The sequence below is a fragment of the Rissa tridactyla genome, chromosome 4 (assembly GCF_028500815.1).
Source record: "Rissa tridactyla isolate bRisTri1 chromosome 4, bRisTri1.patW.cur.20221130, whole genome shotgun sequence".
Lineage (NCBI taxonomy): Eukaryota > Metazoa > Chordata > Aves > Charadriiformes > Laridae > Rissa > Rissa tridactyla.
Genome location: NC_071469.1, coordinates 19,804,573 through 19,829,188, shown reverse-complemented (window position 1 = coordinate 19,829,188; position 24,616 = coordinate 19,804,573). Strand labels below are relative to the sequence as shown.

At 46.5% G+C, this 24,616-nt stretch overlaps 2 protein-coding genes across 4 annotated transcripts in view; one reads left to right on the top strand and one right to left on the bottom strand.

The window, feature by feature from the left end:
• AP2A2 (adaptor related protein complex 2 subunit alpha 2) overlaps positions 1-6,581 on the top strand; it is a 51,105-nt gene extending 44,524 nt beyond the window's left edge. For all 3 annotated transcript variants that reach the window (XM_054198417.1, XM_054198416.1, XM_054198418.1), the window contains 6 exons: positions 166-245; positions 1,083-1,216; positions 1,991-2,107; positions 2,315-2,384; positions 3,002-3,136; positions 3,943-6,581. In XM_054198417.1, the coding sequence (XP_054054392.1) occupies positions 166-245; positions 1,083-1,216; positions 1,991-2,107; positions 2,315-2,384; positions 3,002-3,136; positions 3,943-4,020 (614 nt within the window). In that variant the 3' untranslated portion in view covers positions 4,021-6,581. The remainder of the gene's footprint in view (positions 1-165; positions 246-1,082; positions 1,217-1,990; positions 2,108-2,314; positions 2,385-3,001; positions 3,137-3,942) is intronic.
• Positions 6,582-7,930: 1,349 nt separating this feature from the next.
• MUC6 (mucin 6, oligomeric mucus/gel-forming) overlaps positions 7,931-24,616 on the bottom strand; it is a 78,396-nt gene continuing 61,710 nt past the window's right edge. The window contains exons 39-41 of the mRNA XM_054201459.1: positions 12,886-13,491; positions 9,899-10,001; positions 7,931-8,108 (exon numbers count right to left, since the gene is read on the bottom strand). Of these exons, the coding sequence (XP_054057434.1) occupies positions 7,931-8,108; positions 9,899-10,001; positions 12,886-13,491 (887 nt within the window). The remainder of the gene's footprint in view (positions 8,109-9,898; positions 10,002-12,885; positions 13,492-24,616) is intronic.

Below are 24,616 nucleotides of genomic sequence, written 5' to 3'. Positions count from 1 at the left end.
GTGAATATCTTGGTAGGATAAACCAGGTAAATTATGGTTTGTTTTCAGAAGTTCTTTTAAAGAAAAGTGTGAAGACTGTGTTACATACTTGAAGCACAAATAGTTCAATATGATTACATGTGAAGTACCTAAAAATTCTGATATCTTTTATTCTTTTCTTTCTAGGACGTATGTTCATCTTCTATGGAAATAAGACATCAACACAGTTCTTGAATTTTACTCCAACAGTAATCTGCTCAGATGACCTACAGTCAAATATCCTTAAATGCAGTAGCATATGTCTGTTCTTATTTGGCTTTTATGCCTCACAAAAGTGTAATAAAGCTGCTGGATCAAGGCACAGTGTTCTTGAACATGAAGAAATGAGAAACTTGCTGATAACCCTCTAAAGTGAACTTTCTAGTAGGAAAAAAAAGTCTTGAGCAGAGACAGAAGATTCTCTCCTTAAAGCTCTGGCTACAAACACAAATTTTATTGTTGAATATAAGGAGAAATTGGCTGAATAAATATGTAATGTAACTCTGTAGCTTTCTCCACTGTCATGAAGTAGCAGGGGTTTAGATGTGGTGTCCTTAGAGTCCTGCGTTAGCAGATAATCTCAGACTTGAGGTGGAGGTAGAAGAAAACATGTATACAATGATGATGATGATGCTTTAAAATAGCTCTTAATTTATAGTTCATCCTTAATGCTTGGTAGTGCAAACTTAAGATTTCTTGGAGACTATGTAATCAAACTTGTTTGACTCAAAGCATCACTGTAATGTTCACATCAAAATGAGATAGTCCAATGGGTTTTATCGTGAAGTCTGTCTGTGCTTTCATACCCTTTTGAGGGTATCTTTCTTTAAGAATATCCGTATAACTGAGAATTTGGGGGGTTATTGTTTCTAGGCATGTCAGTATGAAAAAAACAAACAAATAAAAAAAACAAACCCCAAACCCTTTTTTGCTGTACAAGAATTGAGCTTTGAATATTCAGTAGCAGGTAGAGAATGGGTGGCCATGATGCTAATGCCTCATGTAGCTTATTGGAGGATTTGCTAATTTTTGAAGTTATCAATTCATTGATCAGTTTCCTTAACCACTTCTTATGCCTGAATCTTCAGACAAAACCTGTTGACCCCACAGTGGATGGAGGTGCACAGGTTCAACAGGTTGTGAACATCGAATGTGTGTCAGACTTCATGGAAGCTCCGATCCTGAACATTCAATTCAGGTAAAACACAGGATTCAAATGCTAGTGAATTAATTAGATGAAAGATGTTAAATTTGTCCTGGTCTTCTAACTGAATTGTAGAACGTGGACACGTAAAGCTGTCTTGCGTAGGCGACTGACTTTAAAAAATCATCTCTCAAAGCTTTAAGCTCCTAGGGGAGTTAGGGAGTCCACTTGGAACAATGTGGTTTAAAAAAACCCACCCCCTAATCAAGAAGCAGTTACTGATGAAACATCTCCATGACTTCTCTTTCCGCTATCCGTATAAAACAGTCTTCCTGTTTGCCTAAGAAATCTTGACAAGAATATACACAGTAACTTCTTCCTTCTGAAAACAAGAACGTTTCTGCAAACAACTTGGACTGGAAACACATGCAGTCAAAAATAGAATCTCGTTATGTCCACTCAACATCAGTCTCTGGCTGCATTCTGTTATTCCAGTCTAAACTGGTTCTTACTGGTATGTTTTCACAGGGATATATTTTTCACTCCTTTGATGGGTGCTAACTAGAAGGATAACGACCATTGTTGAAACTGAGATGTCCTTACTAGAAGTTCTGCCAATTCATTTTCATGTGCCGTCTAAGCAGAGCAAATAAATATACTTAACAGTGCATTGAAACTGTATCTTAGCAATAACATTATCTGCAGTTGATGGATTTTAATCATAAACAGTTGCACCTTAGTGTTCATCCTCAGTTGTTTGGTTGATTTAGGCTGGGAGACTGCTGACACTGTGCTGCATACACCATATTCTTTCTATTCCATATGCAGATATGGTGGAACATTTCAAAATCTTTCAGTAAAATTACCCATCACACTGAATAAATTTTTCCAGCCGACAGAGATGTCTTCTCAAGACTTTTTTCAACGTTGGAAGCAACTGAGCAAGTAAGAATTTGTCTGTACTTGTGCTTGGGGTTCTTGTGATGGGCCAAGGGGGGAAAAAAAAAGGGCTATATTGTGAATGTAGCTGGTGCAGTGCCCCATCCCGTACGTAATCCTGGGAGTCATAAACTCTCCCAATATAATTAGTTGCTACAGAACAGTGCTGTACATAATACACGTGTTATACCATGTATTCATCTTGTCTTGCAGTCCGAAACAAGAAGTACAGAATATCTTTAAAGCAAAACACCCGATGGACGCAGAGATCACTAAAGCAAAGGTGGGTGGAAGCGTGGTATGTCTCTTTGTAGCGTAAGCCTAGTGGTATAAGCAAATTTTGTTCATCTTAGATGATCCAGTTGCCATATAAACTTTTTAAAGTGTTGTGTAACGGACCCTTGGCAGTGCCAGGTCGAATGGACTGTTTCTTGTGTGGCTTGAATTAGGTATAGCAGCTGGAAACTTGAAGCTATTTAAGAAAACACCAATTCAGTGCTTAACACTGAACTGGAAGATATTCCAAGACTTAATTTATCCTAGAGTTATCAGTTAAAAAAGAAAACAACTGACTCTTTGTAGAACTGGCTGTCTTAGGCAAAACAGAAGCGAGTAGTGTAAGACAGGGCTGGCTTTATCAAAAACAGGAATTATGTTGAATCTTAACTTATTTCTCAGTTGTTCTCAAGAAGAACTCTTTTTTCAGGAACAGCTCATTATAAGGGTCACTCTGACACTTCAAAAACCTGTTGTGATAAAATTGGTATTGGATAATTCTTTAACATCCTGAACACTTCAAATAAAAATTGTTCTACTTGTTTTGCTAGTTGGTGGTGCCTGTGCTTGGGTAGATGTGGTGTTGCTGTCCCCGTTTCTAAATCTTCTGGGTTTCTTTTGTAGATAATTGGCTTTGGATCGGCCCTACTTGAGGAGGTAGATCCCAATCCTGCCAACTTTGTTGGTGCTGGTATCATACATACAAAAACCACTCAGATTGGATGCTTGCTGCGCCTTGAACCCAACCTCCAGGCACAGGTATCTGTTTATCTACAGCTTGAATACAAGTTACTGTTGGCACTAAATATCTGTTTATATCTGAAACTCCTTAAAGTATTTACTTAAAATCACTATTGCAGTAGCTAATTGTGACCGCACACTCCAACCAGAAATGAAATTGTAGCAGCTGATCCTGGCCCAGTTTGGTAAGCTGTGCCTTCGTAGCAATTCTCTTTCCTGTTGGAAGACATAACTGTATTACTCTAGACTGCCCGTGGAGTCTCATCTTCTCTTGAAAGCTGGAAACATTTAATGTTGTTGTTTTGTGCTCCTCAGACAAGATTAAGTTACAATTCCCTTTGCCATTTTAAATTAATAATGATGGGCTAAAAGAAAACGAGAAAACAAACACAATGTTAAGAATATTTTTGCTCAAGCATTTTGGTAGAGGTTTTATCAAAGTTAAATAAGCCTAAAAGCAAGTTTTGGGTGGCAGTCTCCTGTCTTCTGAAGAAGTGGCGGTAGAGGGTCTTTACGCTTTTTCCCCCACAACATTTAGTCGTCTTAATGAAAAACTTCAGACAATACCTTGCTGCTAAAGCCTAAAACTATTAGAACAATGGTAATTCTCTCAAAGGGTTTGAAGATGTACTCCAGCCTACGGTTTGAAAAAACTGTATTACTCAGTGGCTGGCTGCCTCTGCATGTTTTAACTTGAGGTCTTTTTCCTACTAAATCTAAGAAAACAAGTAAGAGTTAACTGCTAGTCTTCACTAGTTGACTGTACATTCATTTAACGCCAAACTGTGTTTAAAAAGTAAATAATATTTTATATTCTTTTTCAGATGTATAGGCTCACACTACGAACAAGTAAAGAAGCTGTATCTCAGAGATTATGTGAATTGCTGTCGGAACAGTTTTAATATTAACCATGTCAGTTTGGGTTTTTCCATTTATATCGCTGTCATCATACTGCAAATAAATGTCTTGTACATCACTGTCTGAGTACTGCAATGTTAACCAATACCAGCTCCCTGCCTTAATAGGACTTGACCCTTGTTTGAAATTAAAATGTACAGTACAGGGAAGTGACTTTTTACATTAAAAATGGCTTTTCGTGTGTTACACAAAGGGTGGGAGGGGGTGTCTTGTGCTCCTTTTTTTTTTTTTTTTGCAGAGGTCAGGCTTTTAAACTTGTTAAAGGGAAATTGATTTAGATGTGGTAACCAAGGATTTCAACTGGAAATGGCTAGTAACATTCTGCCTTTAACAGGTATTCCCTCTGCTCTGAGCTGCAGGACCCCAGTGTAACGCTGCTCAGTAAAGGTTAATTCAGATATTAATGTAGAGTCAAAACTTTGTAAAGTTGAACATTGCCGCAAGTCTTGTACTGGATGGAAGGGCAGATTCCAAGATGTATTTGATCGAATTGAATGTTTATGTTGAGTGTTGCCAATCTTTGTATCTGGAAAATGCCGCAGGACCAGAGTCTTAAAGTATTAATCTTGTAATCCTTTACATCTTAATGTTTTCTGATCTTTGGAAAGTGGATTGAACACAAAAGCTATTCTTAATCCTTCTGCTTATCTCAATACTGAGGTGAGCTTCTCTGATAGGTGGTGAATGAGTACATGCTTGTTCATTATTAGTCAAACCGAAGTTAAATATTCTGTTCTGTGTTTTTTCTGTTTCCCATCAGACTTAGCAAGTAATAGTGCTAATGATGTGATATAACTAACTGCAGAGTCTGGTATTGTATAAGAGAAGTGGGAAGAAAATGGGCCCTTGAAGGGTTGTAAGGCATGCACTCTTAGATGAAAATTTAATTTTAAACAATATTTTTTTCCCCAGTGTACAGTAATGTTAAAACTCAAAAGGTTGAATAACTGATACCTGAACAGTTTACTGTCTGTCAGTGGTGGTAAAAATACCCAACATGGTATAGAAGAGAGTAGAAGGCCCCCGAAAGTTCATCTTTTATAGTGGTTTTTACAACCAAAGCCTTTGTAACTTGTTCCACGTCAGCAAACTCTTTGCAGCCTCTCTGCAGGAGTGAGTGGATGCAGCTCTGGCTCACGCTCTTTGAGCCTCGAGGTGCAACAAAGGCCGCTAAAACGAAGCGGGTGAAGTAGCGCAGTTAGAAACTGCGGGCAGCTGTCAGCGAGTACTGCAGGTCACAGTGGACGTCAGCTGCTGCTGACATGAGAAGTGAACCTCTGATCAAGATTTCCTTAAGGTTATTTAAAGGAAGGCTGGGACTGGTGTCTCACAACACGTGCAGCCAAGTATGCCCGTGAAATCAAGGTTTTGAGTGATAGTGATGACATTGAAAATACGTTCAAATGAAGCTCCTGTCATGCTGCCCAGTGCACAGCAGGGGACAGCAGTGTACGTGATTGAGTGTGCCTTGCTTTTTTTTCCTTCAGTGCTTTGAGTTAAATGCTGGAACTGGGTAATTATAATTTGGTTTGAGTGCAAGTGAAAAATGAGGAAGAAAGGTTTGGCTGTGGCGTGTGGATTTGGGGAGATGCTTTTTTGTTTTGTTTTTGCCAGAAATGGCTGGTAACTATGGATGTTAGGGCTGAAAACTTGGCTATAGACCTGGTCTTTCTGCAAAAGTTCTCTTGAACAACTGGCCCTTTTATGGCCTTTCAAGGATCTAATCAAGACTTTTTGGTCACAGACATTGTCTTTGAAAAGCCTTCATGAGCAGTTCTTGCAGTCAGGTTGGGCAGTTGGCAAAATACTACTGGACTACCTTATGTTTTGTCCTTTGGATGCCATGTGTCTCTTTAATAGTCCTGCTATCTTAACCATGCTGTTGGCTGCTGCGTTAAAAATCTGATGTGCTGAACTAAAGGCAGTCTTAGCGAAGACAGGGAGGAGCTTCTATTTCATTTTTTCCAAATCCTGTTGTGTATCTGTCCCTCTGAAAATGTTCTGTGCCCTCATTAAAGGACACCTTGAGACACTGCACTACTTTAGTTCACTTTGCTTTTGTTCAAGCTGTGCTAAAATGTGGGAAGGAGGGGGGTACGGGAAAGTGTCTTTTCAGTGGTGACTGTGTTAAGCTTATGACTGTTCACGCTTTGTATTAAATGTCAGCTCAATGAAGCCATGAGCAGAAACATGAAAAAATTAAGGACAAATTCTTGATTATTTTTTTGTGAATGATGGTTAACTTACCAAAGTGATGTATCCTGTCAAGCAGACAAAGTAATTTCTGCAGTAAACAGTGTTATTGTTTTTAAGTACAGTATTTTCAGGCATTGACATGTGAAAATAACTGAATAGCAAAACAGGTAGCGCATGTTCATTCTTGACCTACACTCCAGTATGTAACATTTATGGTGATCGTCTTATTTGTATAAAACAAAGTTCTGTCAAATTAAGTGGAGAATTTTCATATAGAAGACTATATATTAGACTATATTCATCAGAAGAACGTATTAAGATTAAATAAATGATTAGAACAGTAATGAAACTGTCCTTTTCTGTCTGGGGGCATGGAAATGTAAAGAATAATTGCATGGAATGGTGGTTCTGGAACAACACTTGATGTGTAATAGTAAATTCTTTCCTGCAAACTACTGGTGGGTTGTGTTCAGTTAAGTCTTAACCTGGCCTACAGCTCTCTGCTCACCCAGTGAGGGTTTGGGTTTTTTTATGGCTTTTTTGTTGGTGTGTTTGGTCACATGTTACAAATACTCTGCTGTCAAAAAAACAAAACAAAACAAAAACCCAAAACCTTGACGTCAAAATCTTTCTTCCTCGAGTGGGTAACACAGGTAAGTATATTAATAGTACGTGCTGCAGTAAACTGGTGTAACAGGGGCATATGGTTGGGGCTATGAAGCACACACCTGTGTTACACATAGGCAGGACTTGTAAAAAAAGTTGATGTTGCTGTAAAAGAAGAATATCTAAACTGCTAAATAACCTCCCTCAAACTTTAAATCTATGCTTCAGATTCTTGGTACTTCTCTAAAACTTGCTAAAAGGAAGAAAAACAAACCCAAACCTGGGCACTATGAGCTATTATGCGTTCATACAACTTTTTTTAAATGAATTGCAAACAAAGTAATAAAGAATATGCTCTACCAGTGGCAAGTAGAAATCACTTGTGAGCGAACTACCTGTGTCCTGTTAGACATGTGGTCTTTAACTTCTTGCAGAGAAATGCCCTGCAAATTTCTGCTTTGTCCAAAAGCCGCTACGTGTCCGTGTTAATGATGATGGGTCTGCATGCACCTCACAACTAGCTTCTGGTTCGTGTAACACCTTGCTCTCTGACAACAGCTGCGTATGGATGATGTGGACAAGTCCACTTTCAGTTGTCTCCTTTCCCAGTGAAATAATGAGCTATTCCACTGCTCCTAGTGCAACTGTAACGAACATAACAGCCTCTTTTCAGTTAAAATAATTGGTCAAATAACAAACAAATTCAATTCTTTCTACTTTATTTGGAAGTCAAATTTCTGTTATTGCACAGTGTGTAGGCCAGTTTTTAGCCTCTGGTTAAACACCACCCTGAGCAAAGCCAGACACTCTGAAGTGGTCTTCCCTCCCACCCCCCCACCTGGCCCCTTCTTTTTTCTTTTTTTCCCTCCTGCTCCCTCCAGCCCCCAACCCCCACCCCTGATCAGAATAATTTATCAGTTCACTTCATTGACATTCCAGGTAGCTGCTCAGAAAGCCTCACTGCAAGGGTCTCCAGTAAAATCAATACAGGAGAACTCCCAGCACTGAGCAGTCACTGTGGAAGTGTTAAATTGTGATCAGTGTTTAATTAAAAAAAAAAAAAAAAGTATCTGAGGCCATCTGGAGGTCTGGCTAATGTATGCAACTGTCAAAGTTACAAACGCAGCCACTAAATACAATGATTTCTGTAGTGAGCCTTTTTCCAGGGTTATCTGGGTCTTGGCAAGGTAGTTGGAATTCCTTCTTCAGAAGCTGTAGTGGCCTACAGCAGCTGCATACTGTGGTGACCATCATCTCCTCAACATTCAACCTGTTTGGAAGAGAGGGAGGATCAGTTAGGATTTGTATATATTATTTTAGGCTTGCAGCTTTTTAAGTATTTGAACATTTATTTTTTTCTTACGGTGGAACATTTAGAGGAAAGCGCACAACCCTTAAGAGTTCAATAGTTGTGCCAAGGGCAGAACTACAGACAGGGCAGCGACTGACTCTTGTGTTCTGGCCACTGCAGGAGCTCAGGCGTACTGAGTTTCTGCCTTCCTTTTTGAGACTAAATTTGCAAAGGGTTGGTAGCTGTTAGGCCTCAGACCTCACTGGAAAACTAACAGGATTTGATTTCCCCATTCTCCTTGTGCACTTCTGAAAATAATAAAGTAACCCTACAGTTCTTTTTTGAAGCTGTGCACTGGACTGCTTACAGTTTGCAAAAGGTCTCTGGTGTGATGAGGGGCTGAACTGCGCAGGTTCCTTTTGCACAGTTCATGGAGGAAGGAAAATCCCTTTTTTTCCTCTGAACTGTTGGCACCAGAATTCAAGCGGATGAGCGTATAATGTCAGGTTTGGCATAATGTAAATTCTGGGCTGTGAGGTCAGTTCACGTAGTAGTGGGCTTGCACGTCTATTGCTGAATTAGCAGGAATAAAGCAGAGGTTGGTGAAGTGATAGCTCAAAGGAGCGGGTGAGATTTAGATGCTCTTTGATAATACTGTTGTTCTGTTACACCGTTGCTTTTCTGACTCTGTTCAGCCAACTGCGCTGCTGGACTTGCTCCTAGATTTTCCTTTTTTTATTTTTTTTTATTTTATTGGTCAGTGATAACTTGTATAAATTTAGGCTGCAATTCAGCTGTGGGAACGAGAGTTACAGAAGAAGTATTTTTGTAAAAACCTCTTTAAAAGGGAAAAAAGTCTGCCTGATTTCCATTAAAACAAAACTGTTTTTTCAACCACAACTTTCTTAGTGATTGTGATGAACGTTAGTAGCTCTAAAAATCTTTGTCCAGGCTCAACAGCCCTTTTGAAAATTCTCAAGATAAAAGTCACTCACTCAGTTTTCAAAATACTGGAGGACACCTGCGCTCACGTTGAAGGGGACAGCTTTTAGCTTCAGGATTGATTTAAATTAGTTATTGCAAAAGGAAAACCCTTCGTTGCTTTCCTATTCTTGAACATTGTATTTGCTTGGATTGTTGAGAATATAACATTTTAAGTTTTTTTTCCCCAAATAGCTGTGAACTCTAACACTGCTGCAGTCAGTTCAGTTTTATTGGAGATTCCCTGTCTGATTAGTCTCCTCACGAACAAGCAGAAGTGCACGGACTGAGGCAGCACGCTTGTAACTGTCAAATATCCCTGAGTTACACTATTAGGAGGAGAATGTGAGACAACTGAAGTGACATTATGTATTTAGGTGAAGATAAATTTCTTATTTTGCTGTCTTGGCTATTTGAAAACAGGTGTTTGTAGTCTAACCAACAACTTTTTCCATCTTTAAAAAAAAAAAACAACCCCAAACCAAACAAAAAACCAAAAATGCCCCCAAAACCTGCAGCATCGATGTCTGTTTTATTAAAAAAATAAAAATAAAGTGAGACAACATCCCGTGTTTAAATTGTAAATCCCTACATACTAAATGACCTTATTAGCATTGTTTCTAGTTAGCTGGCTTACACTGCGCCATTGTACTGCTGGGCAGATGCCAACCATATTTTTCTGGCTGAATTGTAAAGGAGGGGTAGTTAACAACTCTTGCTACTTAACAGTTGCGCAAACAAGAGAGAGAAACAACTTTAGTACTGTACAATCTCCCAACTGTCCTTACTTTGTTGAAGATGGACACGATCCTTCACACCGGCTTAAAGTGACATTTGTAGAACAGCCTTTGTAAGTTATTTTTTCTTCATATTCAAGTTCTCTACAACGCTCTGTCAAATGTAAAAACAAAAAAATTATAGCGGAAATCTGTCTTGGTCTTCTTCGGTGCCCTTTGCTGGATGCCAAAAGCCTCCACCCTCTGTTTCATGGAAAACCATTCCTATTGCATGAGATAATTAACAAGTCATCAGTGAGTAACACAGCAAGAGAAGGTTTTAAACTAGGCCCTGAAGATGCATGAGAGAGTTACGCTGGAGGACAACAAAGAAAATGCAAGTCACGGGAATTACAAATGAGCAGAAAAATTCCTGTTAAGAATATAGGATAAAAACTAATCCGCTGATGAGAACACAAAGATGCAAATAAAGCAGCTGGCTAATTCTGGTGGCATTATTTCTGGTTCACAGACTTTGTAATAGATTTTACTTATTTGAAAAATGTTTAATTTACTCATTCTAAGGATTTATTTATTTATAGGCAGCCAGAAGTTCACAACTGAAATGCCTGCCCGAAGTCTGTCTTTCCTTATTAGCTGGAATGCATAATGCTAGATAGCAAGTAATGATTACGTGTGTTGATCTTGCATTTTCTCCTGGCTTGAAGCAGAACATTAAGCAGTTTACGATGCACAAAGCTAACTGAAAACAGGTTTTTCCAACGAGTTTGAAGATCTTGTTTGACATTTATATTGAGGAGAACAAAGAGGTTGAATACAACAAAGGCAACTTATGCACCTCTTGTACTCCTTCTGTACAATGCGCTTTCGAGCACCTTCAGGTTCCCCACTTGAAGAAAGGTTATAAATGAAACCTGAACATTGTTGTGGGGAAGGCTCAGTTAATACTGTAGTAGGAATTTTGGGAATTTGTCATTGGAAAATAAGGCGACTAGTAACTGGATACTAGACTAAGGTACTATACCTGTATCTCATAAATCAAGAGCTAGGAGCTAAGCCAGCATTTAACTTTTCTTTCTGGACTGAAAGGTATTGTTAATATTCTGCAAGACTGAAAAGTACCAGAATTGCTCAGTTTAGGGCTGAACAATGTGCAGAGAAAGGAGACCTTGTTCACAGCTTTCTGAACCCATGAAATAAATAGTGGGAGGTACTGCCTGTTAACTGCAAAGAACAAACCCAGTCATGGCATGGTTGGGAAGATACTGTTCTGAAGCACTTCTCTTAGGAAAAGAGTGTGAACAGAATCTAAAGCAGGCACCAAAAACATAATTATACTGGGGAAAAATCCTTCTGCTCATGAGAGTTCCTACTTGGATTCCCATTCTGTGAGGTGAAAAATATGAAGCTGTAGGGCAAGCGTGGTCAAAGGGAATGGGGCAATAGAGAGAATCCCGGCTCCTTGGGTCAAACTAACGCTCACACAGTCAGTCAATTTGAGCCTCTTAGGTACTGTATTACTTGTGTAACAGTGGGAGGAAGGACAGACTGCGTATTTAATCATTTGCGCTGCTGGTAGATAATTCTGCCATACCTTGTGGCGGAGTTGACTGACTTGTACAAGCTGCACTCTGCTGGCAAGGTTAACAGTGCAAACAGAGAGGAAAGGTCCTGCTGCAGGTGACTACAGCCACTGTTATATATTGGTTCTCACATCTCTGTTTGAAAGTAGCAGTTAACCACAAATTCATTTTCCTTAGTTGACTACTTGGGACAATTTGCGTAAATCAGTCTTCTGGAATAAGACTCACTGGCTGATTTGAGCACGGTGTTCCACTCTGTTCATTTTTGATGCTGTTGGAGGTTAACTTTCTGGTTCAGTTGATCTAATTTGAACAATGGAATGGAGGCCTTTGTGTGAAGATTCACAACTAAGGAAACATCATATAGGTCTGCTTCAAAGATAAAAAGATGTAAGTGCTTATAATCTCATTATTAAGAAGGGTAGAAAAGGGCAGGCCTATGAGGATGCCGTGTATCCCTCCTAATTCTTGAAAAAGATATGGCAAGTGAAAGCTGTAACTTGTTGGAGGTGATGTTGCACTTTCTTTAGGAATTAAACCCACAGAAAAGGAAAACAAACAGTGAAAGTGGTATATGACAGTGGAGAAGGCAGTAGGAAAGTAGCTGAAACTGGGTCCTCAGACAGTGGTTAAAGGAAATAAACATAGAGAAAAGAACCACACAGGAAATCCAGCTTCCATTCACGGATTGCACAGTGCATATGTCATTCTGGTTTATCCTGTTTCTAGAATAGGACTAGAAACGAGGCCTCTGCTACTTACACAGAACACAGTTAAAAATGTATCTATCTCTCTTGTGCATTCACACCAGTGTTCCTGACTCCTTTACTGGAGATCCTAAAGTAGGAAAGCTCAATATGAAGCCAGTGGAGAGGATGTTACTTTGTGTGCCTCCTTTTACATGAAATTGTGCAGAAATTGTAGAATGTGGTATTCCTTCAGTCAAAACATATTAGGTTTTAATTATGCACAGGAGCCAAAAAACATCACTGTACCTTGAAAACTGAGAAAATAATATCCTGCAGAAGAGATACCAAAAAAATACTCAAGTGTGCAGACCGAGTATATGAGAGCTAACAGGGGGACTGCAGGGTAAGTCAGGAGGTAGCCTGTCCAAATAAAAGGTATCTTTCTTAGACTGCTTAGCTAACATTTTAAGATTAAAAAACAAACGATTCTGTGACTATCCTGATATGCATCCTGTCAGCCTCCTTAATTCACACTTTTTAATGTTTACATCAGTATATAGCAGGGAATCTGCTGTTATGACATCAAAGACTTCAGACAACTCTACAAAAAATAACTGCAGAAATGACAAAAAGAAAAGATGGAGCCAATGCATACAAATGCTATGCCAGCCAAAGAATATATAAAGTAAGAATTCACACACACACGAAAGAAAAGATGTGCTAAAAACAAAAGCACGACATAGGAAATGATAAGAATATGCTTTACCTTGTGGCACTGTTAATGGTACAACAGAAGACAAGGATGTTGAAAGTCTAGAGGTGAAAGAAGGCGATGACGTAGTGCGGGTAGTGGTTAATGTTGTTGTTCGCAACGAACTGCTTTCAGCTGACTCTGTAGATGCAGTAGTAGTAACACTGGGAGCAAAAGTAACTGTTGTAGATAAAGCAGCTGGAATCAACACTGGAGTGGATGAGGAAGAGATACTGGTAGGAATTACTAATGACGATGTTTTAACATGTGGAGTAAAAGTGGTGTTTGGGGAGGAAAAATATGTAGAACTCTCAGCAGAACTAAATGTGGACGTAGTGAGGGGGAGAGGTGTAGGAACTGCGCTGGCAGTTGGGACTGAAGCAGAGGAGAGCGTGGAAGTGGTGGCAGGTGGCGGGCGGGTGCTGAGCGGGCTGCTGGGGGCAGGCGGAGAGCTGGGACCTGGAGAGGTGCTTGTCAGAGGGACCTCTGTGCTGCTAGCGGGGCTGGCCTCTCTGGAGACAGAGGTCTTGGAGGTGCTGCTGGCAGAGGTGGTGGCCGTTGTCTTCTGCGTGGTCAGAGGCGGCACAATGTGTGGCACGGTTGTCTTTTCGTGGGTGAAGGCTGCCGGGTGGAAAGCACAGGTTGAGCGAGAGTGGCAGACCAAGAGGGAAAGAGGTAAAGGAGCAGGGCAGAAGCCCTGGGCTGGGGCCTCAGGCAAGAAAAGCAGCCTGCTATCACACTGCGTCTCACTGGACAGGAGGCAGGACTGGGCTTCTGGCTCCTTCCCTAAGCTTCCCTGTCCTGCTTACACCCAGGTGGGGCCAAGCTGTGTGCCAGTCAGCAGGCGGTCGACACTGGCTATATGCTAAGTGCCCACCCAGCAACTTGCTCACTCCCTCTGAGCGTGAATGGGGGGGGAATTGCAAGTGCAAAAGCAAAAACACCCCCACACATCTGGATACAGACAGTTTTCAGAAGCAAAGAAACTAAAGGGAAAAAAAGACAAAAACCACCCACTAGATGCACTCACCGTCTCCCACTGGTGGCCAGTGTCCGGCCAGCCTTTGAGCAACGGGTACTTGGGAAAATCCCCCTGTCCTGTCCTGTTCTGCCCTGCCCTGCCCTGCCCGCATTTTACTGCTCAGCATGACATTCTGTGATACGGAGGATCTCCTTGGTCACTCACGTTGGGTCAGCTATCCTGGCTGTGTCCTCAACCAACCTCTTGCCCACTCCCTGGCAGGCAAAAGGAGAAACAGAGAAATCGGGGATGCCGTGCTAGCATTCCTCAGCAATAGTTAAAGAACTTGGGTGCTATCAACACTGGCTGGGACAAACATCTGAAAAACAACACCAGAAAACCTGCTAGGACAAAAATTAGCACCACCCCAGCCAGAGCCAGTGCACAGGCGCAGCACAGCACCACACCCCGGGCCGGCCACGCACCAAAACAAATGCCACAAGCGGCGAACGCAGCTTGGAAGGCATGATGGAACATCACATAGGTGGAAAGAAGGAAGGAAGGGAGAATAAGAGCTGAGAAGAACAGGAAGAGAACTCAGAAGAGCGGGAGGGAGCCTTACCGGGCTGCGAGGAACTCAGCCACGTGGAGGACACGGTTGAGGAGGGAGAAGAAGCAGGCGATGGCAGCGGGCTGGTTTTGGCTGTGGAGGGCGCGGATGACTCCGATGCAGGCAACTCTGTTGGAGCGCTGGTCCTCAGGGAAGAGGGCCTGGGCCTTAGGGTCGTAGGCGTAGGTTTCGGGGTGGCGGCTGGGGCTGATGTGGAGGAGAGCGTGGAAGTGGTGGCAGGTGGCAGACGGGTGCTGAGCGGGCTGCTGGGGGCAGGCGGAGAGCTGGGACCTGGAGAGGTGCTTGTCAGAGGGACCTCTGTGCTGCTAGCGGGGCTGGCCTCTCTGGAGACAGAGGTCTTGGAGGTGCTGCTGGCAGAGGTGGTGGCCATTGTCTTCTGCGTGGTCAGAGGTGGCACAATGTGTGGCACGGTTGTCTTTTCGTGGGTGAAGGCTGCTGGGAGCAAAGCACAGGGCAGCTGAGGACGAGGTCAAGAGGGGAAGGTGGGCAGAAGCCCCGGTCTGGGGTGTCATGGTTTCAGCTGGCATAGAGTTGACTTTCTTACTACAGCTGACATAGTGCTTTGTGTTGGATTTGGGACGAAAACTGTGTTGGTAAAAGACTGAAGATTTGGTTGTTGCCTAGCAGTCAAGGCCCTTTCTGCTCCTCACAACACTCCGCCAGCCAGTAGGCTGGGAGCGCACAGAAAGCTGGGAGGAGACAAAGCCGACAGCTGACCCCAACTGACCAAAGGAATATTCTATACCATATGACATCATGCTCAGTGTCGAAAGCCGGGGGAAGAAGAAGGAGGGGGGAGACATTTGGAATTACAGCCTTGGGCTTCCCTCGTAACGGTTACACATGATGGAGCGCAGCTTTTCCTGGAGATGGCTGAACACACCTGCCTGCTATGGGGAGTAGTGAACGAAACCCTTGTTTTGCTTTGCTTGCGTGCGCAGCTTTTGCGTTACTTAGTAAACTGTCTTTATGTCAACCCATGAGTTTACTCGCTTTTACCCTTCTGATTCTCTCCCCCATACTGCTGGGGGACAGGGAGTGAGCGAGCGGCTGCATGGTCCTCGTTGCCAGCCAGCTGGTGTTAAACCATGACACGGGGGCATGTGCAGGAAAGGCAGCGCTGTGCTGCACTGAGTCTTGCTGGGGGCAGAGAGGAGTGGGTCCCTGCCTCCTGCCCTCAGCCTCCTTATCCGGTTCCTCCCCCAAAAAGCGGGGACAAGGACAGCGCCTAAAGGGCGCCTTCCTTTATAGGGAAAAAATCAGGAGGGCCAAAGCCCAGCTAGAACTAAACCTGGCTTCTGTTGTCAAGGACAACAAAAAAAGTTTCTATAAATATATTAGCAATAAGAAGAGGACTAAGGATTATCTCTGTCCTCTAGTAGATGGGGCCGGCAACATAGTGAACAAGGAAGAGGAAAAGGCCGAGGTACTTAATGCAGTCTTTGCCTCAGTCTTCATCAGTAGGACCAGTTGTTCCCTGAGTACCCAGACCCCTGAGCTAGAAGACAGGGATGGGGAGCAGAACGAAGCCCCTGTAACCCAAAGGCAAACAGTGAGGGACCTGCTTCAGCACCTGGAGGTGCACAAATCTATGGGGCCGGATGGGATCCACCCAAGGGTATTGAAAGAGCTGGCGGAAGTGCTCGCCAGGCCACTTTGCATCATTTATGAACAGTCCTGGACAACCGGGGAGGTCCCAGCTGACTGGAGGTTAGCAAATGTGACACCCATCCACAAGAAGGGCCGGAAGGAGGATCCGGGGAACTACAGGCCAGTCAGTCTGACCTCAGTGCCTGGGAAGGTCATGGAGCAGATCCTCCTCAGTGCCATTACACGGCACATGCAGGAGAACAGGGTGATCAGGCCCAGTCAGCATGGGTTTGTGAAGGGCAGGTCATGCCTATCAAACCGAATATCCTTCTATGATAAGGTGACCCACTTAGAGGATGAGGGAAAAGCTGTGGATGTTATCTACTTGGATTTTTGCAAAGCTTTTGACACTGTTTCCCACAGCATTCTCCTGGAGAAACTGGCTGCGCATGGCCTGGACAGGTGTACTCTTCGCTGGGTAAAAAACTGGCTGGATGGCCGTGCCCAGAGAGTGGTGGTAAATGGAGTTAAATCCAGTTGGTGTCCGGTCACAAGTGGTGTCGGTGCTGGGGCCGGTTCTCTTTAATATCTTTATCAATGATCCGGATGAAGGGATAGAATGCACCCTCAGCAAGTTCACAGATGACACTAAACTGGGCGGGCGTGTTGATCTGCTTGAGGGTAGGTTGGCTCTGCAGAGGGATCTGGACAGGCTGGACCGATGGGCTGAGACCAATGGTATGAGGTTCAACAAGGCCAAGTGCCGGGTCCTGCACTTGGGTCACAACAACCCCACGCAGCGCTACAGGATTGGGGCAGAGTGGCTCGAAAGCAGCCCGGCAGGAAAGGACCTGGGGGTGTTGGTTGACAGCCGGCTGAATATGAGCCAGCAGCGTGCCCGGGTGGCCAAGAAGGCCAACAGCATCCTAGCCTGTATCAGGAATAGTGTGGTGAGCCGGACTAGGGAAGTGATCATCCCCCTGTACTCGGCACTGGTGAGGCCCCATCTTGAGTACTGCGTTCAGTTTTGGGCCCCTTGCTACAAGTGGGACATTGAGGTGTTGGAGCGTGTCCAGAGAAGGGCTACAAAGCTGGTGAGGGGTCTGGAGGACAAACCTTATGAAGAACGACTGAGGGAGCTGGGGTTGTATAGCCTGGAGAAGAGGAGGCTCAGGGGAGACCTTATCACCCTCTACAACTACCTGAAAGGAGGTTGTAGAGAGATTGGGGCTGACCTCTTCTCCCTGGTGACAAGTGATAGGACGAGAGGAAACGGGTTCAAGTTATGTCAGGGGAGGTTTAGATTGGATATTAGGAAACATTTTTTCACTGAAAAGGTTATTAAACATTGCAATAGGCTGCCCAGGGAGGTGGTGGATTCACCATCCCTGGAGGTGTTTAAACAAAGGGTAGATGGGGCACTTAGGGACATGGTTTAGAAGTGGCTTTTGTCAGGGTAGGTTAAAGGTTGGACTTGATGATCTTAAAGGTCCCTTCCAACCTCAGCAATTCTATGATTCTATGATTCCAATGAGAGGAGTGGGTCCCCGGCTCCTGCCCTCAGCCTCCCTATCCGGTTCCTCCCCCAAAAAGCGGGGACAAGGACAGCGCCTAAAGGGTGCCTTCCCATGCGCAAGCAGCCTCTGCCTCTCCCTGGAAGAGGAGCCTCTCCAGATGCTGTGTCTCCCTCCAAGAAAGAGGCACGGCATACCCTCTGCCCCCTCCCAGACTTGCAGGCCAGGCTCTGTTGGAGAAACCTGTGCCCGCGGCCATACCGAAGGCGGGCCATATCCAAAGGCAGGCCATACCAAAGTGCCGATGCCAAAGGCAAAGGAACGGAGGGCAAGTACTAAAACAACAGGCCAAGCGGCGTGCGCTGCCGCTGCTAGGAAGGAAAAACGGAATGAAGGATGGGAGGGTGAGAGCTGGGAAGCACAGTCGGACTGGTAGGAAGGGCAGGAGGGAGCCTTACCGGGCTGCGAGGAACTCAGCCACGTGGAGGACACGGTTGAGGAGGGAGAAGAAGCAGGCGATGGCAGCGGGCTGGTTTTGGCTGTGGAGGGCGCGGATGACTCCGATGCAGGCAACTCTGTTGGAGCGCTGGTCCTCAGGGAAGAGGGCCTGGGCCTTAGGGTCGTAGGCGTAGGTTTCGGGGTGGCGGCTGGGGCTGATGTGGAGGAGAGCGTGGAAGTGGTGGCAGGTGGCGGGCGGGTGCTGAGCGGGCTGCTGGGGGCAGGCGGAGAGCTGGGACCTGGAGAGGTGCTTGTCAGAGGGACCTCTGTGCTGCTAGCGGGGCTGGCCTCTCTGGAGACAGAGGTCTTGGAGGTGCTGCTGGCAGAGGTGGTGGCCGTTGTCTTCTGCGTGGTCAGAGGCGGCACAATGTGTGGCACGGTTGTCTTTTCGTGGGTGAAGGCTGCCGGGAGCAAAGCACAGGGCAGCTGAGGACGAGGTCAAGAGGGGAAGGTGGGCAGAAGCCCCGGTCTGGGCTGTCATGGTTTCAGCTGGCATAGAGTTGACTTTCTTACTACAGCTGACATAGTGCTTTGTGTTGGATTTGGGACGAAAACTGTGTTGGTAAAAGACTGAAGATTTGGTTGTTGCCTAGCAGTCAAGGCCCTTTCTGCTCCTCACAACACTCCGCCAGCCAGTAGGCTGGGAGCGCACAGAAAGCTGGGAGGAGACAAAGCCGACAGCTGACCCCAACTGACCAAAGGAATATTCTATACCATATGACATCATGCTCAGTGTCGAAAGCCGGGGGAAGAAGAAGGAGGGGGGAGACATTTGGAGTTACAGCCTTGGGCTTCCCTCGTAACGGTTACACATGATGGAGCGCAGCTTTTCCTGGAGATGGCTGAACACACCTGCCTGCTATGGGGAGTAGTGAACGAAACCCTTGTTTTGCTTTGCTTGCGTGCGCAGCTTTTGCGTTACTTAGTAAACTGTCTTTATGTCAACCCATGAGTTTACTCACTTTTACCCTTCTGATTCTCTCCCCCATCCTGCTGGGGGGCAGGGAGTGAGCGAGCGGCTGCATGGTCCTCGTTGCCAGCCAGCTGGTGTTAAACCATGACACGGGGGCATGTGCAGGAAAGGCAGCGCTGTGCTGCACTGAGTCTTGCTGGGGGCAGAGAGGAGTGGGTCCCTGCCTCCTGCCCTCAGCCTCCTTATCCGGTTCCTCCCCCAAAAAGCGGGGACAAGGACAGCGCCTAAAGGGCGCCTTCCTTTATAGGGAAAAAATCAGGAGGGCCAAAGCCCAGCTAGAACTAAACCTGGCTTCTGTTGTCAAGGACAACAAAAAAAGTTTCTATAAATATATTAGCAATAAGAAGAGGACTAAGGATTATCTCTGTCCTCTAGTAGATGGGGCCGGCAACATAGTGAACAAGGAAGAGGAAAAGGCTGAGGTACTTAATGCAGTCTTTGCCTCAGTCTTCATCAGTAGGACCAGTTGTTCCCTGAGTACCCAGATCCCTGAGCTAGAAGACAGGGATGGGGAGCAGAACGAAGCCCCTGTAACCCAAAGGCAAACAGTGAGGGACCTGCTTCAGCACCTGGAGGTGCACAAATCTATGGGGCCGGATGGGATCCACCCAAGGGTATTGAAAGAGCTGGCGGAAGTGCTCGCCAGGCCACTTTGCATCATTTATGAACAGTCCTGGACAACCGGGGAGGTCCCAGCTGACTGGAGGTTAGCAAATGTGACACCCATCCACAAGAAGGGCCGGAAGGAGGATCCGGGGAACTACAGGCCAGTCAGTCTGACCTCAGTGCCTGGGAAGGTCACGGAACAGATCCTCCTCAGTGCCATTACACAGCACATGCAGGAGAACAGGGTGATCAGGCCCAGTCAGCATGGGTTTGTGAAGGGCAGGTCATGCCTATCAAACCGAATATCCTTCTATGATAAGGTGACCCACTTAGAGGATGAGGGAAAAGCTGTGGATGTTATCTACTTGGATTTTTGCAAAGCTTTTGACACTGTTTCCCACAGCATTCTCCTGGAGAAACTGGCTGCGCATGGCCTGGACAGGTGTACTCTTCGCTGGGTAAAAAACTGGCTGGATGGCCGTGCCCAGAGAGTGGTGGTAAATGGAGTTAAATCCAGTTGGTGTCCGGTCACAAGTGGTGTCGGTGCTGGGGCCGGTTCTCTTTAATATCTTTATCAATGATCCGGATGAAGGGATAGAATGCACCCTCAGCAAGTTCCCAGATGACACTAAACTGGGCGGGCGTGTTGATCTGCTTGAGGGTAGGTTGGCTCTGCAGAGGGATCTGGACAGGCTGGACCGATGGGCTGAGACCAATGGTATGAGGTTCAACAAGGCCAAGTGCCGGGTCCTGCACTTGGGTCACAACAACCCCACGCAGCGCTACAGGATTGGGGCAGAGTGGCTCGAAAGCAGCCCGGCAGGAAAGGACCTGGGGGTGTTGGTTGACAGCCGGCTGAATATGAGCCAGCAGCGTGCCCGGGTGGCCAAGAAGGCCAACAGCATCCTAGCCTGTATCAGGAATAGTGTGGTGAGCCGGACTAGGGAAGTGATCATCCCCCTGTACTCGGCACTGGTGAGGCCCCATCTTGAGTACTGCGTTCAGTTTTGGGCCCCTTGCTACAAGTGGGACATTGAGGTGTTGGAGCGTGTCCAGAGAAGGGCTACAAAGCTGGTGAGGGGTCTGGAGGACAAACCTTATGAAGAACGACTGAGGGAGCTGGGGTTGTATAGCCTGGAGAAGAGGAGGCTGAGGGGAGACCTTATCACCCTCTACAACTACCTGAAAGGAGGTTGTAGAGAGATTGGGGCTGACCTCTTCTCCCTGGTGACAAGTGATAGGACGAGAGGAAACGGGTTCAAGTTATGTCAGGGGAGGTTTAGATTGGATATTAGGAAACATTTTTTCACTGAAAAGGTTATTAAACATTGCAATAGGCTGCCCAGGGAGGTGGTGGATTCACCATCCCTGGAGGTGTTTAAACAAAGGGTAGATGGGGCACTTAGGGACATGGTTTAGAAGTGGCTTTTGTCAGGGTAGGTTAAAGGTTGGACTTGATGATCTTAAAGGTCCCTTCCAACCTCAGCAATTCTATGATTCTATGATTCCAATGAGAGGAGTGGGTCCCCGGCTCCTGCCCTCAGCCTCCCTATCCGGTTCCTCCCCCAAAAAGCGGGGACAAGGACAGCGCCTAAAGGGTGCCTTCCCATGCGCAAGCAGCCTCTGCCTCTCCCTGGAAGAGGAGCCTCTCCAGATGCTGTGTCTCCCTCCAAGGAACAGGCACGGCATACCCTCTGCCCCCTCCCAGACTTGCAGGCCAGGCTCTGTTGGAGAAACCTGTGCCCGCGGCCATACCGAAGGCGGGCCATATCCAAAGGCAGGCCATACCAAAGTGCCGATGCCAAAGGCAAAGGAACGGAGGGCAAGTACTAAAACAACAGGCCAAGCGGCGTGTGCTGCCGCTGCTAGGAAGGAAAAACGGAATGAAGGATGGGAGGGTGAGAGCTGGGAAGCACAGTCGGACTGGTAGGAAGGGCAGGAGGGAGCCTTACCGGGCTGCGAGGAACTCAGCCACGTGGAGGACACGGTTGAGGAGGGAGAAGAAGCAGGCGATGGCAGCGGGCTGGTTTTGGCTGTGGAGGGCACGGATGACTCCGATGCAGGCAACTCTGTTGGAGCGCTGGTCCTCAGGGAAGAGGGCCTGGGCCTTAGGGTCGTAGGCGTAGGTTTCGGGGTGGCGGCTGGGGCTGATGTGGAGGAGAGCGTGGAAGTGGTGGCAGGTGGTGGGCGGGTGCTGAGCGGGCTGCTGGGGGCAGGCGGAGAGCTGGGACCTGGAGAGGTGCTTGTCAGAGGGACCTCTGTGCTGCTAGCAGGGCTGGCCTCTCTGGAGACAGAGGTCTTGGAGGTGCTGCTGGCAGAGGTGGTGGCCATTGTCTTCTGCGTGGTCAGAGGCGGCACAATGTGTGGCACGGTTGTCTTTTCGTGGGTGAAGGCTGCCGGGAGCAAAGCACAGGGCAGCTGAGGACGAGGTCAAGAGGGGAAGGTGGGCAGAAGCCCCGGTCTGGGCTGTCATGGTTTCAGCTGGCATAGAGTTGACTTTCTTACTACAGCTGACATAGTGCTTTGTGTTGGATTTGGGACGAAAACTGTGTTGGTAAAAGACTGAAGATTTGGTTGTTGCCTAGCAGTCAAGGCCCTTTCTGCTCCTCACAACACTCCGCCAGCCAGTAGGCTGGGAGCGCACAGAAAGCTGGGAGGAGACAAAGCCGACAGCTGACCCCAACTGACCAAAGGAATATTCTATACCATATGACATCATGCTCAGTGTCGAAAGCCGGGGGAAGAAGAAGGAGGGGGGAGACATTTGGAGTTACAGCCTTGGGCTTCCCTCGTAACGGTTACACATGATGGAGCGCAGCTTTTCCTGGAGATGGCTGAACACACCTGCCTGCTATGGGGAGTAGTGAACGAAACCCTTGTTTTGCTTTGCTTGCGTGCACAGCTTTTGCGTTACTTAGTAAACTGTCTTTATGTCAACCCATGAGTTTACTCGCTTTTACCCTTCTGATTCTCTCCCCCATCCTGCTGGGGGGCAGGGAGTGAGCGAGCGGCTGCATGGTCCTCGTTGCCAGCCAGCTGGTGTTAAACCATGACACGGGGGCATGTGCAGGAAAGGCAGCGCTGTGCTGCACTGAGTCTTGCTGGGGGCAGAGAGGAGTGGGTCCCTGCCTCCTGCCCTCAGCCTCCTTATCCGGTTCCTCCCCCAAAAAGCGGGGACAAGGACAGCGCCTAAAGGGCGCCTTCCTTTATAGGGAAAAAATCAGGAGGGCCAAAGCCCAGCTAGAACTAAACCTGGCTTCTGTTGTCAAGGACAACAAAAAAAGTTTCTATAAATATATTAGCAATAAGAAGAGGACTAAGGATTATCTCTGTCCTCTAGTAGATGGGGCCGGCAACATAGTGAACAAGGAAGAGGAAAAGGCTGAGGTACTTAATGCAGTCTTTGCCTCAGTCTTCATCAGTAGGACCAGTTGTTCCCTGAGTACCCAGATCCCTGAGCTAGAAGACAGGGATGGGGAGCAGAACGAAGCCCCTGTAACCCAAAGGCAAACAGTGAGGGACCTGCTTCAGCACCTGGAGGTGCACAAATCTATGGGGCCGGATGGGATCCACCCAAGGGTATTGAAAGAGCTGGCGGAAGTGCTCGCCAGGCCACTTTGCATCATTTATGAACAGTCCTGGACAACCGGGGAGGTCCCAGCTGACTGGAGGTTAGCAAATGTGACACCCATCCACAAGAAGGGCCGGAAGGAGGATCCGGGGAACTACAGGCCAGTCAGTCTGACCTCAGTGCCTGGGAAGGTCATGGAGCAGATCCTCCTCAGTGCCATTACACGGCACATGCAGGAGAACAGGGTGATCAGGCCCAGTCAGCATGGGTTTGTGAAGGGCAGGTCATGCCTATCAAACCGAATATCCTTCTATGATAAGGTGACCCACTTAGAGGATGAGGGAAAAGCTGTGGATGTTATCTACTTGGATTTTTGCAAAGCTTTTGACACTGTTTCCCACAGCATTCTCCTGGAGAAACTGGCTGCGCATGGCCTGGACAGGTGTACTCTTCGCTGGGTAAAAAACTGGCTGGATGGCCGTGCCCAGAGAGTGGTGGTAAATGGAGTTAAATCCAGTTGGTGTCCGGTCACAAGTGGTGTCGGTGCTGGGGCCGGTTCTCTTTAATATCTTTATCAATGATCCGGATGAAGGGATAGAATGCACCCTCAGCAAGTTCACAGATGACACTAAACTGGGCGGGCGTGTTGATCTGCTTGAGGGTAGGTTGGCTCTGCAGAGGGATCTGGACAGGCTGGACCGATGGGCTGAGACCAATGGTATGAGGTTCAACAAGGCCAAGTGCCGGGTCCTGCACTTGGGTCACAACAACCCCACGCAGCGCTACAGGATTGGGGCAGAGTGGCTCGAAAGCAGCCCGGCAGGAAAGGACCTGGGGGTGCTGGTTGACAGCCGGCTGAATATGAGCCAGCAGTGTGCCCAGGTGGCCAAGAAGGCCAACAGCATCCTAGCCTGTATCAGGAATAGTGTGGTGAGCCGGACTAGGGAAGTGATCATCCCCCTGTACTCGGCACTGGTGAGGCCCCATCTTGAGTACTGCGTTCAGTTTTGGGCCCCTTGCTACAAGTGGGACATTGAGGTGTTGGAGCGTGTCCAGAGAAGGGCTACAAAGCTGGTGAGGGGTCTGGAGGACAAACCTTATGAAGAACGACTGAGGGAGCTGGGGTTGTATAGCCTGGAGAAGAGGAGGCTGAGGGGAGACCTTATCACCCTCTACAACTACCTGAAAGGAGGTTGTAGAGAGATTGGGGCTGACCTCTTCTCCCTGGTGACAAGTGATAGGACGAGAGGAAACGGGTTCAAGTTATGTCAGGGGAGGTTTAGATTGGATATTAGGAAACATTTTTTCACTGAAAAGGTTATTAAACATTGCAATAGGCTGCCCAGGGAGGTGGTGGATTCACCATCCCTGGAGGTGTTTAAACAAAGGGTAGATGGGGCAC